General features: G+C 36.6%; 1 protein-coding gene across 2 annotated transcripts in view; it reads right to left on the bottom strand.

Annotated features, from left to right (window-relative positions):
- LOC117402314 (cytochrome b5 reductase 4) overlaps nt 1-17,763 on the bottom strand; it is a 42,338-nt gene that overhangs the window by 13,709 nt on the left and 10,866 nt on the right. For both annotated transcript variants that reach the window (XM_034003338.3, XM_059024634.1), the window contains exons 5-8: nt 9,774-9,828; nt 7,599-7,656; nt 5,214-5,307; nt 4,327-4,359 (exon numbers count right to left, since the gene is read on the bottom strand). In XM_034003338.3, the coding sequence (XP_033859229.3) occupies nt 4,327-4,359; nt 5,214-5,307; nt 7,599-7,656; nt 9,774-9,828 (240 nt within the window). The remainder of the gene's footprint in view (nt 1-4,326; nt 4,360-5,213; nt 5,308-7,598; nt 7,657-9,773; nt 9,829-17,763) is intronic.

Genomic DNA, 17,763 nt, shown 5'->3' with positions numbered 1-17,763 from the left:
CAAACAGACGGCAAATCCTTCCATTGTACAGCAATATTTTCAACAACACTAACTCCATACAGCTTCATACGAACAGTCTTCAGTTTAACTACGGCTTATATCTAATTAAATTCTTATGCAGTTACTCTCCTATTTCTTATGTATGTCTGTATTTCTGACTCTATGTATGATTTTATAGCATATCTGTATGGTCTATAATATAGCTACATTATTCAGATGTGCCTACAACCAGCTGTACTGTATTTGCGCTAGCTACAAACTAACTGCGTCATCTGTCCCGCTGTCTTTTTTTTTTTTTTTTTTTTTACAGTTTTCTTTCAAACTTGAATTTAACAATACTGCCTGAACCAGTATTGTTAAATACCAGAATGCCATATTACAAAATAACGTTACTAAAATAACGGTGGAGGATGAGCCCTCACTGTATTAGATGTATATGAGACTTTTTCTTTAGTGTGCCTTGGAATATCGTTCCATCTTTTCCTAATCTCCTCCACCGTTTTTATAATAATGCCTACACTCTAGAAGTAAAGGCTCTCATTAGAACCTTCCTTTGCCACTGTGGGATACCTTTTTAGGTGCTTCTAAGAACCTTTTTTTACATGGATTCTATAGTCTCTATTTGTAGACTTTCTTTTTTGTCATTAAGCTATGAAACATGTATTGCAAATTGGAGTGTGCAAAACAATACGTAATTTACAAACTGACGATCAGAAGGGTTAAAAAATTAGCTCTCTGCAAAATGTTACTAAATGTTTCTTTGTCTTTGAAAACAATGTCACTTCTTGCTGCAGACAAGTCCCCCACATCACCTTACCTTATATATAGCCTACTGTCTGACTGCGGCAAATTAACGCCTGCTTTTCAGAGTTCTTAAAATAATCAAGAAAATACAAGGCCCGCAATTACCAGCAGCTTTAATAAATTAGAAAGAATATTTAATAGACCTAATTTGCAAAATCCCCTCCCAATTTTAGCGGTTTCATTCAATTACGCCCCAGAATTACATATGCACATACAGAATAACATATGCATTAAGGGCTAAAGCGCACAGAGACATTGCCCCCACAAATCACGTATTAATTGCGCGTTTATGCCATTGCGTGTGTTTTATAAATCCCATCCAAGAATTCAGAACCCTCAGCGCATGTTTTACGACTGAATCCTTTTATAAATCTGGGCCTGACTCTTTAAATACCTATCATCTATAAAACCTCTCTTTTTTTAGGCCAAGGTTCTGGAGAGGGTTTGTTACTAGACAACTACTCGATTACCTTTCTACTGATCATCTCTTTAACAAATCTCAATCTGGATTCCGGAAACAACACAGTGCTGAGTCAGCACTGGTACGCATAGTCTATTGATCAGTGCAGATAATGCACATCAGCACTCGTTCTGTTGAATATCAATGCTGCGTTTTTTTTTGTTTTTTTTTAATAATTTAGTCGTTGCCAATTAGTTTTTATTATTTTCTCCGCAATTTGAAATGCCCAATTATTTTTTAGGCTCAGCTCACCGCTACCACCCCTGTGCTGACTCGGGAGGGGCGAAGACTAACACACGCGGTCCTCCGAAGCGTGTCAGCCGCCCGCTTCTTTACACACTGCAAACTCACCGTGCAGCCGCCTCAGAGCTACAGTGTCGGAGGACAACGCAGCTCTGGGCAGCTTACAGGCAAGCCCGCAGGCGCCCGGCCAGACTACAGGGGTCGCTGGTGCGCGGTGAGCCGAGGACACCCTGGCCGACCTAACCCTCCCTCCCCCCGGGCGACGCTCGGCCAATTGAGCGCCGCCCCCTGGGAGCTCCCGTCCATGGTCGGCTGTGGAATAGCCTGGACTCGAACCGGCGACGTCCAGGCTATAGAGCGCATCCTGCACTCTAGCGAGTGCTTTTTACTGGATGCACCACTCGGGAATCAATGCTGCCTTTGATGCCATTGATTACTCGGTCTTATTAAACTGACTAGATAAGTGTGTTGGACTGAGTGGAACTGTGCTTTCTTGGTTTAGTTTTTATCTGTACTCTGTGTCCTGTGGTGCTGCTGACTGATATATTTAATGTGTCTTTTTGCTGTCCCGCAGGGTTCAGTTCTTGGCCCTCTTCTTTTCAATCTCTATATGCTCTCATTAGGTAGTGTAATTAGAGAACATGGACTGAATTTCTACACTTATGTGGATGACACATAACCCCTGGTTCCATGAATACTGACTCTAGGTTATCAGCCTACTTGGATAATATTACTGTTTGGTTGACTAACAACGAGTTCTAACAAGACTGAGTTTCTTTTGGTGGGCAGTAGGAAACCACTCCAAACTACGCTGATGTCCTGTGGCCGTGATATTGCTGTATCAACCTCAGCCAGAAACTTGGGAGTTGTTTTAGACTCTGGACTTAGTTTTGAGGCTCAAGTCTCATCAGTGGTTAAATCATTTTTTTTACCATCTACATAATATTGCCAAAATCTCACCTTTCACAAAAAGACTCTGAGATTCTGATTCATGCCTTTATAACATCTCAAATTGATTATTGGAATGCACTGTTGTATGGGTTATCTTCTAAACTGGTACATCAGCTACAGTTAGTCCAGAATGCTGCTGCAATAATACTGACAGGCACAAATAAAATGGAACACATTACCCCCGTTCTAAAATCACTACACTGGCTACCGGTTTTTTTATCTGATTATTTTTAAGATCCCCTTCCTGACCTTAAGGCTGTCCATGTCATCGGGGGGGGGGGGGGGGGGGTAATAGGTTATTATCAGTTAAAACCGAAAAGTGCATGCCATATTCATAATCAAGTCTAGTCTAGACTTAGATTTCTTTTATATGTTTTTTTTTATATTCAAATCCATGCAACCTTAGGAGATCTCTATATTTTTGTGACTTATTATCAACATAGAAAAACTAATTGAAATTCTAAACCATTTTTCTTTATTTCCAACTGAAACCCTCTCAACTTGCTCTTATGAAATCCTAGTTGCCAGCAAAATAGGAATACAATTATGACAATACCAAGCTTTAGAATACCAATAGATTGGATACAACAACTAAACAGCATAATAGCACCTTAACGCTATAGTGACAAAAACTAAGATGTAATTTCTATGCTTTTTAAACTTTTGTTTTGGCCAGTAATGCAAGATATTTGTATATTATTGTGTGATTGTCAGGAGAGGTTGTATCTGAAACTGTGTCTCTGTGGCAAATCGTGAGATATTGCATATCTGCTGTAGTTAAAACTGATTATAATGTGTGCACTGTTCTTTAAAAGCTTTAATAAGAAAAAGCATTAAACTGGAGCTTAATTTATTTTATTTTTTTTTCAGAGGCAATCGTGTTTATCTATCAAAGTATGCATTTTCAGCATTTTTTGCATTGCCTGGACATTCCAACAAATGTAGTGGCTAGGTTCTGTTTCACTGCTTTGTTTTATGAGGTGAAAATGGAGACCAGAGCACGTAACCTGTCCCCTTTTTTGCTCGGCATGCCAAGTCACGTGACCAGAAAGAAGCCAAGAACTCTGTGCCAGAGACAACATTCACACAAAGGTCTTATCAATCGATTGCTCTCTGTGTCAAGTGGTTTAGGTTTCAAACTCATCTCTGGAACGACTGCTGTTCTGAGCTCCTGCCTGTAAATTTTCCATTTGCTCAAGTCTAATCCGAAGGGCTGATGTTTGTTTACGGTTTACTGCTTTTTGTCTTTCGTGTAGGACAATAGCAGTCTGCACTTTTAAATAGTTATATTTTTGCTTTGCAGTGTTTAAGCTCTGCAGGGCTTAAATGTTCCTTCCTAGCTCCCACAGATAAATAGTCTGCAACAGCCACCCCCAGTTTCACTGAGTATGCACTGCTGTGGGGTGAACTGGCAGTACATTGAACAGCATTGAATGAACCAGGCTTACCCTCAAAAGTAGTCAGGATACTTTGAGAGAACGAGGTTCAATGTCACACGATAGGACAGGGTTATCATGAATACAGTCAAACGCTCCAAGCTATAACAGATATATTTTAGGAAATTGTGCAGCTCTATGCAGTGTGTTCAAGCATTTACCGGTTCCTAAATGCAGTGTAACATGTAGTGCAGGGGTGGCCAACCCCTGTCATGGACAGCCAAAAATCTAGCAGGTTTTATACAGTAGATAACCCTTAAACAATTAATTTCTAAAGACTTGGAACAATTACATTTTGACTTGTTAATTAAGCATTGAGAGCCTTGAATGGTTTTACAGAAGAAGCGTTTAATTTGATCGAATATTAAAGGAAGAAACACACACAATGCCGCCACTTCTTTGTTGTTTTCATATAATACAGTGCTTACTTACCAGAGACATCTTCCTCTACCTCATGAGACAATCCTGTAACAAAGACAAATTACTAAAACAAATTGAAAACTGGATGGGTTTAGTATTTTTCAGGAACAATATTTAGCTTTGGTATAATATTGGCTCCCAATACTGAATTTTTGCTATGCAATGAGACTCCCAACTAGCAAAAATATAAATGTGCCCAGTATGTTTTAACATCAAGTTAATGTAAATGAAAAGATCAAAATTGTTTACATACCCAGTGTACATACAAATATATATATATATTTTTTTTTACTTTAAAATCTATAGAGAAAAAAAAATCGAGTTTTTCAACAGTATTGACTGTTAGCATGCATTTTAATGGGATAAGAACTATTTAAAGCAAATTGGTTCCTACACAGTTACGGTATATTACAGAGTACCATGACACAGTTTGGTAAACTATCTGTAGTATTGTTTAACCCTTGTACCCTACTTGGAATTCTCTCTCGTGGGTATCTCAGATGTTTAAGGCATGCTGAGTGACAGCAGAGCAAATTGTAGGTCAGACTGACTGCATCTTACTTTGGTCAAAATGTTTTATACTTTTCTTTTTCTTTTTCTTCTTCTTCTAACCCGCTGTTGCTCATCAGTTAGTTCACACAGGTCAGACTGATTTTTCCTTTGGCCCAGTACAAAGTTTATGTTTCAGAAATCCAGATGAACATGTCAGCCCTTACATGAACATTTTAAAGTAGTATTTCTAATTTATTTTTCAAAGGGATGAGAATTAAGTTAAACTTATTCATTTGGGACTCAAAGGAAATCGGGCAAACACGACTGTTGCTTTGTTTGCCTTACTGAATAAAATAGCTTGTGACTCATCAGTAAAGTACAGTGAATAAGGATTGTATAAAACTTACTGATGTGAAGAAGATATGAACTTTCTCCAAGAATCACCTCTGTACTCAAAACACCGCCCTGGAGGTCTGCAATCACACTTCCACAGGTTAAAGCCTTTAAAACACAAAAACAGCTCAACATTATGGAAAAATATGAATCACCACAACCTACATCCACTCTATGAACATACATCAGAAATACACACATTACACCACCCATTTCATAACAGCTGGACAAGAGGTAATTTAGATGCAAAGTATGGAAAACGTAAGTGTGACACTTTATGCAAAGCCAGATGACTCTGAATATCAACCTTATGCACTAATGCATTTTATAAAGGTGGGGTTTTTGCTAGCAATGTGCAAAAACGTAACATTTTCTGTAAACTGAGATAAGAACACAAGTTACCTTTGATAATGCTGGAGGTGAGTTTATGTATTGAACAACAGAAACATTTCACAGAAGTAATTTACTGCACAAACACAAGCACATATAATGTATCTGAAGCACAATGGCTGATTAAGAGAGTACATCTGGCTGCCTGAAAGCATTCATATTTTGGTTTAATAAAGTATTAAGAGCATTTTAAAGCATCTTAAGCAGAATATGAGATACATACGGTAGACTTGCTTATTCGTACTGACCTATTAGCTGAATCATCCTATCAAAATGGAATGCAAGCATTGTGTAATGAGTCACTTCAGACATGCTTATCCAACTTATAGGTGGAGTGAGTCTCCATAGAAACAAGCACTATCCAAGGCCACAGCAAAAAAAAATTCCACATTTATTTTCCCATGGGAAGAAGAGAAAAGACTGAAAATAGATGCTGTGCTTCTCAACAGTAAAGACATGAGTTCTCTGTTCATAACATACATTTCCATTGCAAGCACATAAAAACAGCATTGACCAATATTCACTCAAACACAAAATGATTTTAAAAGTTAAAAAATGGGAATAAAATCATTGTAATTTGATTTAGAGAAGAAAAATCATGGTTCATCTTTGAGGATTTTAACTTGATTGATTAACCCCATATACATATGACACAACACATTTACTGGTACAACACAGAAGGAGATGAAGAATAGGGATCACAGGCAATTAATTAGTCATCTAAATGTATTATTATTATTTAAATGTATTCATTTATTATAGAACTGTTTTTTTTGTGATGACCAAATATGTTCCAATAATTACTGATATGTACACTGACTGGACAAAAAAGTCTGCAGTGCATGCAAATGTATATCATCACATGACAATGATCCACTAAATAATCTGTTTGAAAGTGTGCAAATATTCAGCAGCATTTATTGAATGATCTCAAACACTGACTTCAACAGTGGCACTGGGGGCAAACAGCTTGTCCCTTGACACAGTGGCTGCATTGACCAATGTGTCCATCAACAGCCTCCCAGGTGTTCCAGAATTGGCAATGTTTGCAGAAAATCACCACCGGAAAACATAAGTGTTTATCTACCTATCTATCTATTTTTTTCTTAGAGTTTAACATAATGCTTAACTGGGTGTTTTTTTTAATGCTCCGAGTGTCTGATATCTTGTAAGAAATACTAATTTAATTTTAATGAGTAGAACTATGACCTGGAAGGAAATCTAACACTGTTAACATAGCTATAAAACAATGCTATAACTCTATGCTATTATGTTCTGTAAGCTGATGACAATCTGCAGTAAATCACAATGTACTGTACTGGTTTTTGCCCCAAGGGTGCAAATTAAGAATGGATGCTCATTTCTGCTAATTTGCAATGCCTGTAAATTCAGTAAAAGATAAAACGCTCTCTAAGCCTTTGTGCAAACGAGAACAAACCAAAGTTAATCTTGCTCAATTTATTTCTCAATTAGTTTTATTTGTATGATACATGATGCATTGCCCAACTGTGATAATAGCAGGCATCTCTTCACAAAGGGTAATTCAGTGTTGTTTGTACATATTAGTATGCAAATCTGTGATTTGAATACCTGCTGGATTGGACCCCCGGGCCAAACTGTGAGTGAGGTTTAAAGCTCTTAGCTTTTTAAATGTTGCTTTAATTTGGCAGAACTGTAAAACAGTATGATTTATTTAATACTGACACCCCATTATAAGTCTGACCCCAGCTGTTCTTATGAAGTATGTTGAATCACATTTTCCACAATTGAAATTCCAAAGCTTCATCTTCATCCAATAGTCATTGATGTTACTTTACAGCCCTGTTTTGGTGCTTGCTCTTATCACAGAGATGAATTCTCACGTGCAATGGGATATTTAACATTGCTGCACACAATGTCAAATGTCTGTCCTGGGATTTGGAATAATCCTATTCCATTCCTATTGGAAAGATCCTATTTATTTGTTTGCATGTGTGGGACTTTTGTAGGCTGAGAGGGGTGTTACTTACCTTTTCTTTTGTGTATATGATGACTGTGATATTTGTGTCGGTCTGGAACCAATCATATCTGCAAGATATAATTCACAATGTCATTTCATATTGTAAAGAAAAAAGGGCAAGGGCAGGAAACCTATTATCTCCTGCACTTAAACCCATTTTTTTTTGTGTTTTCTTGTATGGATGGAGTCTCAAAAACTCATTACCTCCTGTTGAACATTAGGATAATGAGTTTGCTGCCGGGTTTGACTTTAACTAAGGATATTAGGCAATGCTTTTCTAAAATAATGAGAAGTATTTCGAATATAGCCATGGGCAGGTGCCTATGCAAGATGACTACATAACCACTATCTAAAATGAAACAATTTTATGTTTAATGGTACTTCAAGGAGGGCTATGGTTCACAGCTGTTGACTAATGTTTTATACAGCTATCTGAGACCTTTCATGTACAGACTTCCAGTTACTAGAAACACAATGGGTAATTAGCAACAAATTAGAAATGACTGAAATACGGCTATTTTCAGCATCACATGGTTTAACAAGCAATACGCTAATATACAGACCACTCAGTGCATATTTCAGAAATATTTTAAGGAGTTTAAAAATGATTTGACAGAGTGCCTTATAATAAAAAAATATACATATGAAAAAGCATAAAATCTTAATTGTCCTCTATTTCCATGAATACAGTGAAGAGAGGTTTGTGTTTTCAAGTTGAAAGGCAACAGCATTTGGATCTGCTGATGTTTTCTTCATTAAAATTGCCCCTGTACTTATTAGTAGCAACTGATATGCATTTTGTTTCAGCATCATTCAACCATAGTGAATTGAACAGGCAGAAGCTTCAATTTGCATTTTCATCATTTACTATCTACACACACAGTAGTTCATAATGCAATTACTAAAACAGTTACTTAGTTTTTTTTTTGGTAATAAAGGTACTTTGGCCTCAGTTCAGAAGCTGTTCTTCAGTCCTAGTTGCTAGCCAGAGACGTACATTAGGCTAGATAAGCAAGACTGTCTAAGTTTGTATGCACCAGTGCCACCTATCTGGCCTAACAAACATATGCTGTTATTTGAGGCCTGTAATTTATAGGATTTGGGTAAAAGTTTGAACCTAACAGTTAATACCAATACTATCTATGAGGCGGATTTGTGTTTTCACAGTGATGCTAATGTGCAACAGTTCAGGGTATCCACTGTTTTCTAAGGATTTTGGTTGGTTAATTTCTCACTATTGATAACCTGATATATTCTCATTACACTGCTTTTTAAGTGTCTATTGTTTCACCATCTTCCCGTCACTTAAACATTGTACGAGTCACTTTGTAAAGCTACTTTGTAAGTAAATAAAATTCAGCACCAGGTGAAAAATTTCCCAAGTTCTTGAAATACAGAGCACTACATTATCTTTGCATGGCACCCACAAAAATGGCAAAACAGATTTTGATGTTGTACAAGTCTTGGCGTAACCCATTTTATGACATTTTAATTAATAACAAACATTTGGGAAGACACTGAACTTGGATGGCTATCTTATTAAAATCAAGATAATATTAAGCAAACAAGGGGTCTGAGTGGAGTAAATTGAGAAACCCTGTTCTACTCCCAAGGACGACAAAGCAGTGATGGATGAATACTACAATTTCTCTGTAAGGTTTCTATTTTTAGCTGCTATAAATCAAGCCTCCAGGTGATTTCAAATGCAACAAAAGGTTACAAAAGCCTCCAGAAAAAGAAAATCTGTCGCTGAATTTGAAGGACTCCTATTCATCAAATGGTAATGCTAATTCTTCATATCTTTATGAAGCCAACTTTTACAATTCAATGTTAGCAGACCTAAAACAAACAAACAAAAAAAACCCTTCCATTTTATTTTTTAATTTTATTTTTTAACAACAACAACAACAACAACAACAACAACAACAACAACAACAACATTTCCTTGGAACACCAAGGAGATACGGAGATTGTATGGGTGGGTGCAAACCGGGGTTCCCTCCCCACCGTAATTATTCAACATACCATGTCATACTGTATTTAGTAATGAAATGTGTAAATTCAGCAGTCCTCCTCAAATACTGCATTTATTAAAAACAGGTTATGTATAACATGATACGTATGTTAAACAGTAAATACGAACAATTTAAAATTAGCAAATTAGCAAATACATAACTAAACTTACCTTGGCATAACTTCTTTGAATAGAGGCACAGGTACCTTCTTTGCTATGGGCATACCTGTGGAAACATTGTAATCTAAACTTTAACAAAATGCAATATTTGGATGACGGTTCAGGGTTGAGGGTTGATTTAAAATTGAAATGGTAACAGTGTCATTGGGAGAACTGGAACCAGACCAAAAAAAAGAAATATATAAAAAATCACAACATTAGTACAAGGTTGAACTAGCTTGTTAACAAGACGACTTTTGGTGCAGCCAGTGCACCAGATAAGGTTTTGGATCAACGTACTCTCCAATTTAGACACTATGTGAGTAAAATGTATTTTGGGTGAGTAAAATGCAACATTACCTTGAAGTCACTTTCAATAAATACTGTACATACTTTAATGCTAACTTACGGGGTATGCATTAACTACCCCCTTACATTTTAACTGTAAATTGTACTTTGAACTACTGTACAAAAACGTGGTCTTACAATAAAAAGAAAACCAACAATTATTCTTATTTGCTTTATTGACCACAAACAATGTGGCTGTGAAGCAAATACACACAAACAGACGGAATATACTTAACAAAAAGGCCTGCATGCACATACTATATATTTATAAAGAAATGATAATATTGTATTTCTTATTGCTCACCTTGCTATAGCAATAAAAAACACCCCCACTCTCTTCAAACACATTTCATTTTGTATTTATTATATAAATGTACCTTCCAAAAATTTGGTTAACAAATAGCTAAATTTGTAGAATAGGGTTATGTGGACTAAAACAGCGCAGAGAAATTCAGAATCCAAAATGAAGAATCCAGTTGCTTATTCACCATTTTTTTGAAAACCCAGATTTATTGGTCATGTGTTTCTCGCAATTCCCAGGCAGGTTACAATTAGCTTTCCCGTCATTCTCTAGCTATCGTTTGCAGTACATTCATATATTCACAATTGCTGGGAACTAACGAAGTACAAGAAGCTTGATATGCAAACTCAAGCTGTGTAGCAAAATTGATATGCATATTCGTTACGCATTTATTTGAAATATCATACATATTTCAAATGTTTTAATAACACCCTTTACACAGCTTATCTGGGGTGCTGAGTGTAGCTCAAACTTACCCTAACACCTGACAAAGGAATGTTCCCTAAGCAAGGGGATCGATAATACATTTCCTGTTAGGTGTTTGGGTTACTTTATTTCGTATTTGACATTACACAATTTCCAATGATTATGCTTGCATAATGTGCCATTACACAGCTAAAAGGTGGTGATTGTATGAAGAACAAAATTAAAAATTTCTATGGATTAATTTGGGATTTCACACTGCTATAACTTTGCTGCATTCACAGTAGAGTCCTGCATCGGGTTGGATGCCCGCGGGTGACCCGCAAAAGCGGGTCGAGTTTGGGTCTGAATGTGAACTTCTTCGTGGCTTGCGGTTTGAGTGTGGGTCAAAAAAATGCAATTTTCGGGTCTGAATTTGAATCACCAAAAACGTTTTCTCTCTCTTCAGCATACTCGTCTGTAACCCTTTCCCAAATAACGTATTAGAAGGTAAATGTACCAGTACTTCCTGCACTAAAACATGATGCGATTAGGGAGGTGTCAGCCGACTAAGCAGTGTTCTCGCTTGTTTGATATGTCGCAAGATCCTTTTATCACGTCTGCTTGGTGATGTTAAAAATGCCTGTGAACGAGGTGAAACAAAAGATAGCGCAGGGTTTATATCATGTAGTGGATAATTGTTTGAGAGGTAAATCAGAAGTGTGGAATTCTTTTGGAATCATAGCGAATGAAAATAATGAACATGTGACTGGATTCGTTGCTTGTAAAACCTGTCATCATGTCTTTGTGAACGACAGCCACAAAACTGGTGCATCATCTCTGCGAAAGCACAGGTGTAGCTCCCTTTCAGCTGGTGGCACGAAAGGAACAGACAGGTATTTTATAGTAAAGTAAGTAGAGTTTTTGTTACAATGTTAAAATATATCAAGACCACCAGAGAAAGCTACCACGCTGTATCTGTGAATGGTAAAGATATCTGTGTGTGAATGTGAGAGCATGAGAGAGTCAGTCGGTGCAGGCAGTAGGTACAGGACAGACACTTGCGGGTCGGGTCGCAGGTAAGAAGACGGTGTTGCTGCGGGTTCGGGTTGGGTCGTAAAAATCGAACCCGCGCAGGACTAATCCACAGTCCTCCAATTGCAACATCAATTACAGTGCCAGGTTGAAGGAAAAAAGTTTCTTAATAATGCCATTAATTAATGATTGTTTAATATTGTTCTTTTTTGGTTAATAGTAAAAACCATATTCGTTTAAATAGTAATCTCCTTGAAATTGGACCTTCCATGGAAGTTAATGATCTTTCTGTTAAATTAAATGACCAAATGGACATTTGACTTCCAGGAACGGACTGATTTCTTAGGCAGTACTACTAAAAAAGCGCTCTTTTTAAAACAGAGGCCAAATAGTATGGTCCCTCCAGCCATACAGAAAACAGATAAAATGTGGCTGGTGAAAAAGATTGAACATGCTTAACTGTATTATATAGAGATTTTTAATAGGACAATAAAATAATTAATGTTGACAGATGGGAAGGGCGGTCCAAAAAAAATAAAATAAATCAGTTTCTACAAGCAGATTTCAAAAAGAAAATGATTACCAAAAAAATTTAAAACAGAATATTTAATGGGTTCATGCTGAGAATAGCAACAACTGCCCACAATATAATAATCAAACTTGGTTTGAATAAATGAAATGTATGTTGACATTCCATAAGAAATTAAATATTCCATTTATAAACATGGAAGATAATATTTATAAAAGCCATGCTAGCAAGTTCAGTTCAATTATTATTATTATTCAATTATGATTAAGGATAAAGACCTGTCTTAATTTACTCTCGATAACGCCCCATGTGTGGGTTTACAGCTTATTTTTAGTCAGAGGTGAGGGATTAGTATCTTGTACATGATTTTTACATTTAAAAACAAAATGCAAACTTAAGGCCCCTGCACACCGGATCCACTTCTTTATCTGATTTTAACATTAAAATAAAGTACGGAAATGTATTTAACAAACAAGAAATAAAGACACACTGATTAATCAACTAAAGAGCTGATCGCAGATTATTTATTTTTTTTACAATTTAAATCATTCCGAATTTTTTTTTTTTTTTTTTTATGTAAAATAAAATCAACCAATAGAAGATCTGCATTTTCTCAGCGGCAGACCAATCATAAGTGAGCAGAGGTGAGACATAATCAGTTGAAAGTATTCTTTCAGTGGGGCAATCAAAGATCTGCCCTGGTTTTACAGCTGTCCAATCATTAGTGAGCAGGCAGGACATAAATATGCTAGGGTATGCTGAATTTTGCACGATATTACTTATATAGAGTGTTATTGAGAATTATACTGAGAAGGTTGAATTAATATTTTGAATTACTTTTTAGAAATAAAATAAAAAAGTCGGAAGCATTCAGTACAGAAAAGGTGATCTGGAACAGCGCTGGCTACAGCAATCTAGGATGTCTATCGAAGTCAGCACAAAAACATGAGCGTTCCCAAAGTCACTTGCGAGCCACTGTAAGAGTAACACTCAAAACATTTGGACAAACCCGGATTGATTTTTCAACTGAATGAGCAGAAGCATAGGGATACAATACATCACAATGAGCAAGCAAGAGAGGGCACGATGAAGGCAACAATTCCTCAAACAGAGCGTGGTAATATGTGGAATTACTTTCTCTGATACTTTCTACGACAGCATGTTAAGCAATCACTTGTCAATAGCCCCAGTATTCTCGGGTACCTCTAACAAGATTCAGAATGACTTCATCTCTTCAGTTTCTCAGGTTTTGCTAGATGCAATAAAAAGGAGAAGTACAGGAAGCCAAGTATGTAGCTGTAATGAGAAACGCAGCTCAGCTGTCTTGTGTGACTGACAGTGGCCCGAATGAATGGTTGCTCTGTGAAAATTTGTTACATCGCTAAATTAAAAACTAAAATTAATATTTACAAATAAGTGGATTTTGTGCAGTGTAGCTAATTAATAGCAAGAAGCATTTTTGCATATTCTTCTCTTCGGCATTGGAATGTTCCATTGGTGTCTACACAGCATTACGGATAGCTGCTGATAAATAACAAATTGGATCTGGCTTTCAATAGCCATTAAACTTAACTGCAAACAAAATAAGATCACTTGCTGAGAGTCCAGCAGATTAATATGTAAATAACACTCTCCCTGCAGCACTACAGAAAGCTAGGACAGCCACTGCCAACTTCAAAGGAGTAACATCAAAACGTTTCATTCTTCACAGTAAATTATTCCTTCTAATCCATGACATTAGAACATCCTGTGCCAGTTACCAAAGTCACTGACGAGGCAAAAATAATAATCAACTCAATAAAGAAAGTCATTAGACGAGAAAACAATGAGCCATTGCTATCAAGACCAGTCTCCACATCACTCTATTTAATGGATTTCAAAAGAGAAACCTGCCAGCCCAAAAAAACAATTACACAAAGTAAAAAACAATTCTTCCATAAAGAGAGACAGAGAGAGAAGAGGAATATAGAAAAGAAAAACTGTGTATACCACAGATGAGCACACCACTGTGACCATGACTGGACACAGTGATGTGGTGTTATTTAAAAACCGCTAACCAAGATCATGCAAAAGTCTCTTGACACAGGGGTTGTACCGACAGACTGGAAAATAGCAAACGTAATACCGATCCACAAAAAGGGAGACAAAACCGAACCAGGTAACTACAGACCAATAAGCCTGACTTCTATTATATGTAAACTTATGGAAACTATAATAAGATCCAAAATGGAAAATTACCTATATGGTAACAATATCCTGGGAGACAGTCAGCATGGTTTTAGGAAAGGGAGATCATGTCTAACCAACCTGCTTGACTTTTTTGAGGATGCAACATTGAAAATGGATAATTGCAAAGCATACAATATGGTTTATTTAGATTTCCAGAAAGCTTTTGACAAAGTCCCGCATAAAAGATTAATTCTCAAACTGAACGCAGTAGGGATTCAAGGAAATGCATGCACATGGATTAAGGAGTGGTTAACATGTAGAAAACAGAAAGTACTGATTAGAGGAGAAACCTCAAAATGGAGCGAGGTAACCAGTGGAGTACCACAGGGATCAGTATTAGGTCCTCTGCTCTTCTTAATCTATATTAATGACTTAGATTCTGGTATAGTAAGCAAACTTGTTAAATTTGCAGACGACACAAAAATAGGAGGAGTGGCAAACACTGTTGCAGCAGCAAAGGTCATTCAAAATGATCTAGACAGCATTTAGAACTGGGCACACACATGGCAAATTACATTTAATAGAGAAAAGTGTAAGGTACTACACGCAGGCCATACAAATGTCCATTATAAATACCATATGGGAGATACTGAAATTGAAGAAGGAATCTATGAAAAAGACCTAGGAGTTTATGTCTTCATCTAGACAATGTGGGGAAGCTATAAAAAAGGACAACAAGATGCTTGGATATATTGTGAGAAGTGTTGAATTTAAATCAATGGAAGTAATGTTAAAACTTTACAATGCATTAGTAAGACCTCACCTAGAATATTGTGTTCAGTTCTGGTCACCTTGTTACAAAAAGGATATTGCTGCTCTAGAAAGAATGCAAAGAAGAGCAACCAGAATTATCCCGGGTTTAAAAGGCATGTCGTATGCAGACAGGCTAAAATAATTGAATCTATTCAGTCTTGAACAAAGAAGACCACGCGGCAATCTGATTCAAACATTCAAAATCCTAAAAGGTATAGACAATGTCGACCTAGGGGACTTCTTTGACCTGAAAAAAGAAACAAGGACCAGGGGTCACAAATGGAGATTAGATAAAGGGGCATTCAGAACAGAAAATAGGAGGCACTTTTTTACAGAGAGAATTGTGAGGGTCTGGAACCAACTCCCCAGTAATGTTGTTGAAGCTGAAACCCTGGTATCCTTCAAGAAGCTGCTTGATGAGATTCTGGGATCAATAAGCTACTAACAGCCAAACGAGCAAGATGGGCTGAATGGCCTCCTCTCATTTGTAAACTTTCTTATGTTCTTATTTAATTTAATATCAACTAGTAAGCATCAGTGGTACACCCTAAGTCAAGTTGTCCTGGTATCCTGATGCATCACACAAACTTTTAATTTTTCTGAAATTGATACTAGAATACGCTGCAAGGTTGTTTTTTTTTTTACAGTAATAATGTTTTGATAACTTGCCATTTAAAATCAGCCTAGTTACTGTAGTCTCTCAGCTCTTCCTCAAATTTCCAAAACACCAAAAAAGCGACCTCTGAACTACCCAGTACTGGTAGATAAATGATCTTTCTTTTATTACAACACACTATCACAACTATATGTTCTGACATGCAATACATGTTATTAGCCCCACTCAACAGTGAAGTCTATCATGAAGACAATTACCATTTAAATACATTCCTGGCAGGGTTACACAAACATAATTTATACCCACACATTGAAGTGATAAACTGCTACTTCAGTCATAGACATCTAATTTGCATTAAGTCTGCCGCGAATTTCACAGATTCAATTATTCACTTTTTTTTACAGCATTAACTTTCCAAAATCATTCTTATTCACGTAAGGTTTCCTCATGTGCCTATCTACCTTGATGACAATTAGCAGTTTAAATATATTCCTAGAAGTGGGTAGGAAGCAAAAGAGAATTTGAATCAGAATTAGAATTCAACCATGTGTGCCTAAATGCCAAACTACTCATTAATTATACAATGTCAGGTAACTCATTTGCACAGCTGATGTTATTCAATATTTGACCTAAAAATGTAGTAATCATCATATTGTTTGTACAAAAGTCATTCATTCTGTCAAATAATGAAGACAGAATAACTAAAACTGAGGTCAGAGAACCATTGGCAAACTCAGACCACAACATGGTCTCATATGAAGTGCTTTTTAAAACCCCAAAAGTAATGACTAAAGCTAAGGTTTACAATTTTAGAAAGGCAAACTATGAAGGTATGAAACAGAGACTAACAGAAGTAGATTGGAGTAAAATAGAGAAAACATCCACGGAAAAAATGGCTGTTTTTTAAAAATATAGTACTAGAGCCATAAAACAATTACATCCCAAAAGTAGACAAATCTAAATCTAAAACAAAATTGCCAAAATGGTTTAATAGATCAATTAAGAAAAATATTCAGAGAAAAAAGGCACTTTACAGAGCATTTAAAAGGGACCAAAAACAAAGTACACAGAAAGAGTAATTGGAACTGCAAACACAAGTCAAAAAGCAAGTTAGAAAGGCCTAGAGAGAGAGAAATGAGCACTGCCAAGTGGGCTAAAACCAATTCCAAAAAGTTTTTCCAATATTATAACAGCAAGAGAACATTCAAAGAGGAGGTTAAATGTCTAAGAGACACAAATGGCAAAATCATAGATGAAGAAAAAAAATAGCAAATATATTAAATGATTACTTTACACAGGTTTTTACAAAGGAGGACACGGACAACATGTCCCACATGTCAACCTGTTCCTATCCAATTTTAAATAACTTTATCATAACAGAGGCAGACGTGTTAAAGGGACTAGGAGCTCTTAAAATAAACAGATCCCCTGGGCCAAATGAGATCCTCCCAATAGTACTCAAAGAAAAGAAAGAAGTTATTTACAAACCGCTAACCAAGATCATGCAACAGTCTCTTGACACAGGGGTTGTACCGACAGTCTGGAAAATAGCAAACGTAATACCGATCTACAAAAAGGGAGACAAAACCGAACCAGGTAACTACAGACCAATAAGCCTGACTTCTATCATATGTAAACTTATGGAAACTAAGATCCAAAACAGAAAATTACCTATATGGTAACAATATCCTGGGAGACAGTCAGCGTGGTTTTAGGAAAGGGAGATCGTGTCTAACTAACCTGCTTGACTTTTTTGAGGATGCAACATTGAAAAGGATAATTGCAAAGC

This window comes from Acipenser ruthenus, chromosome 5 (assembly GCF_902713425.1).
Source record: "Acipenser ruthenus chromosome 5, fAciRut3.2 maternal haplotype, whole genome shotgun sequence".
Classification (NCBI taxonomy): domain Eukaryota; kingdom Metazoa; phylum Chordata; class Actinopteri; order Acipenseriformes; family Acipenseridae; genus Acipenser; species Acipenser ruthenus.
Note: the sequence above shows the minus strand (reverse complement) of the source record. Positions and strands in the feature narration are given on the sequence as shown.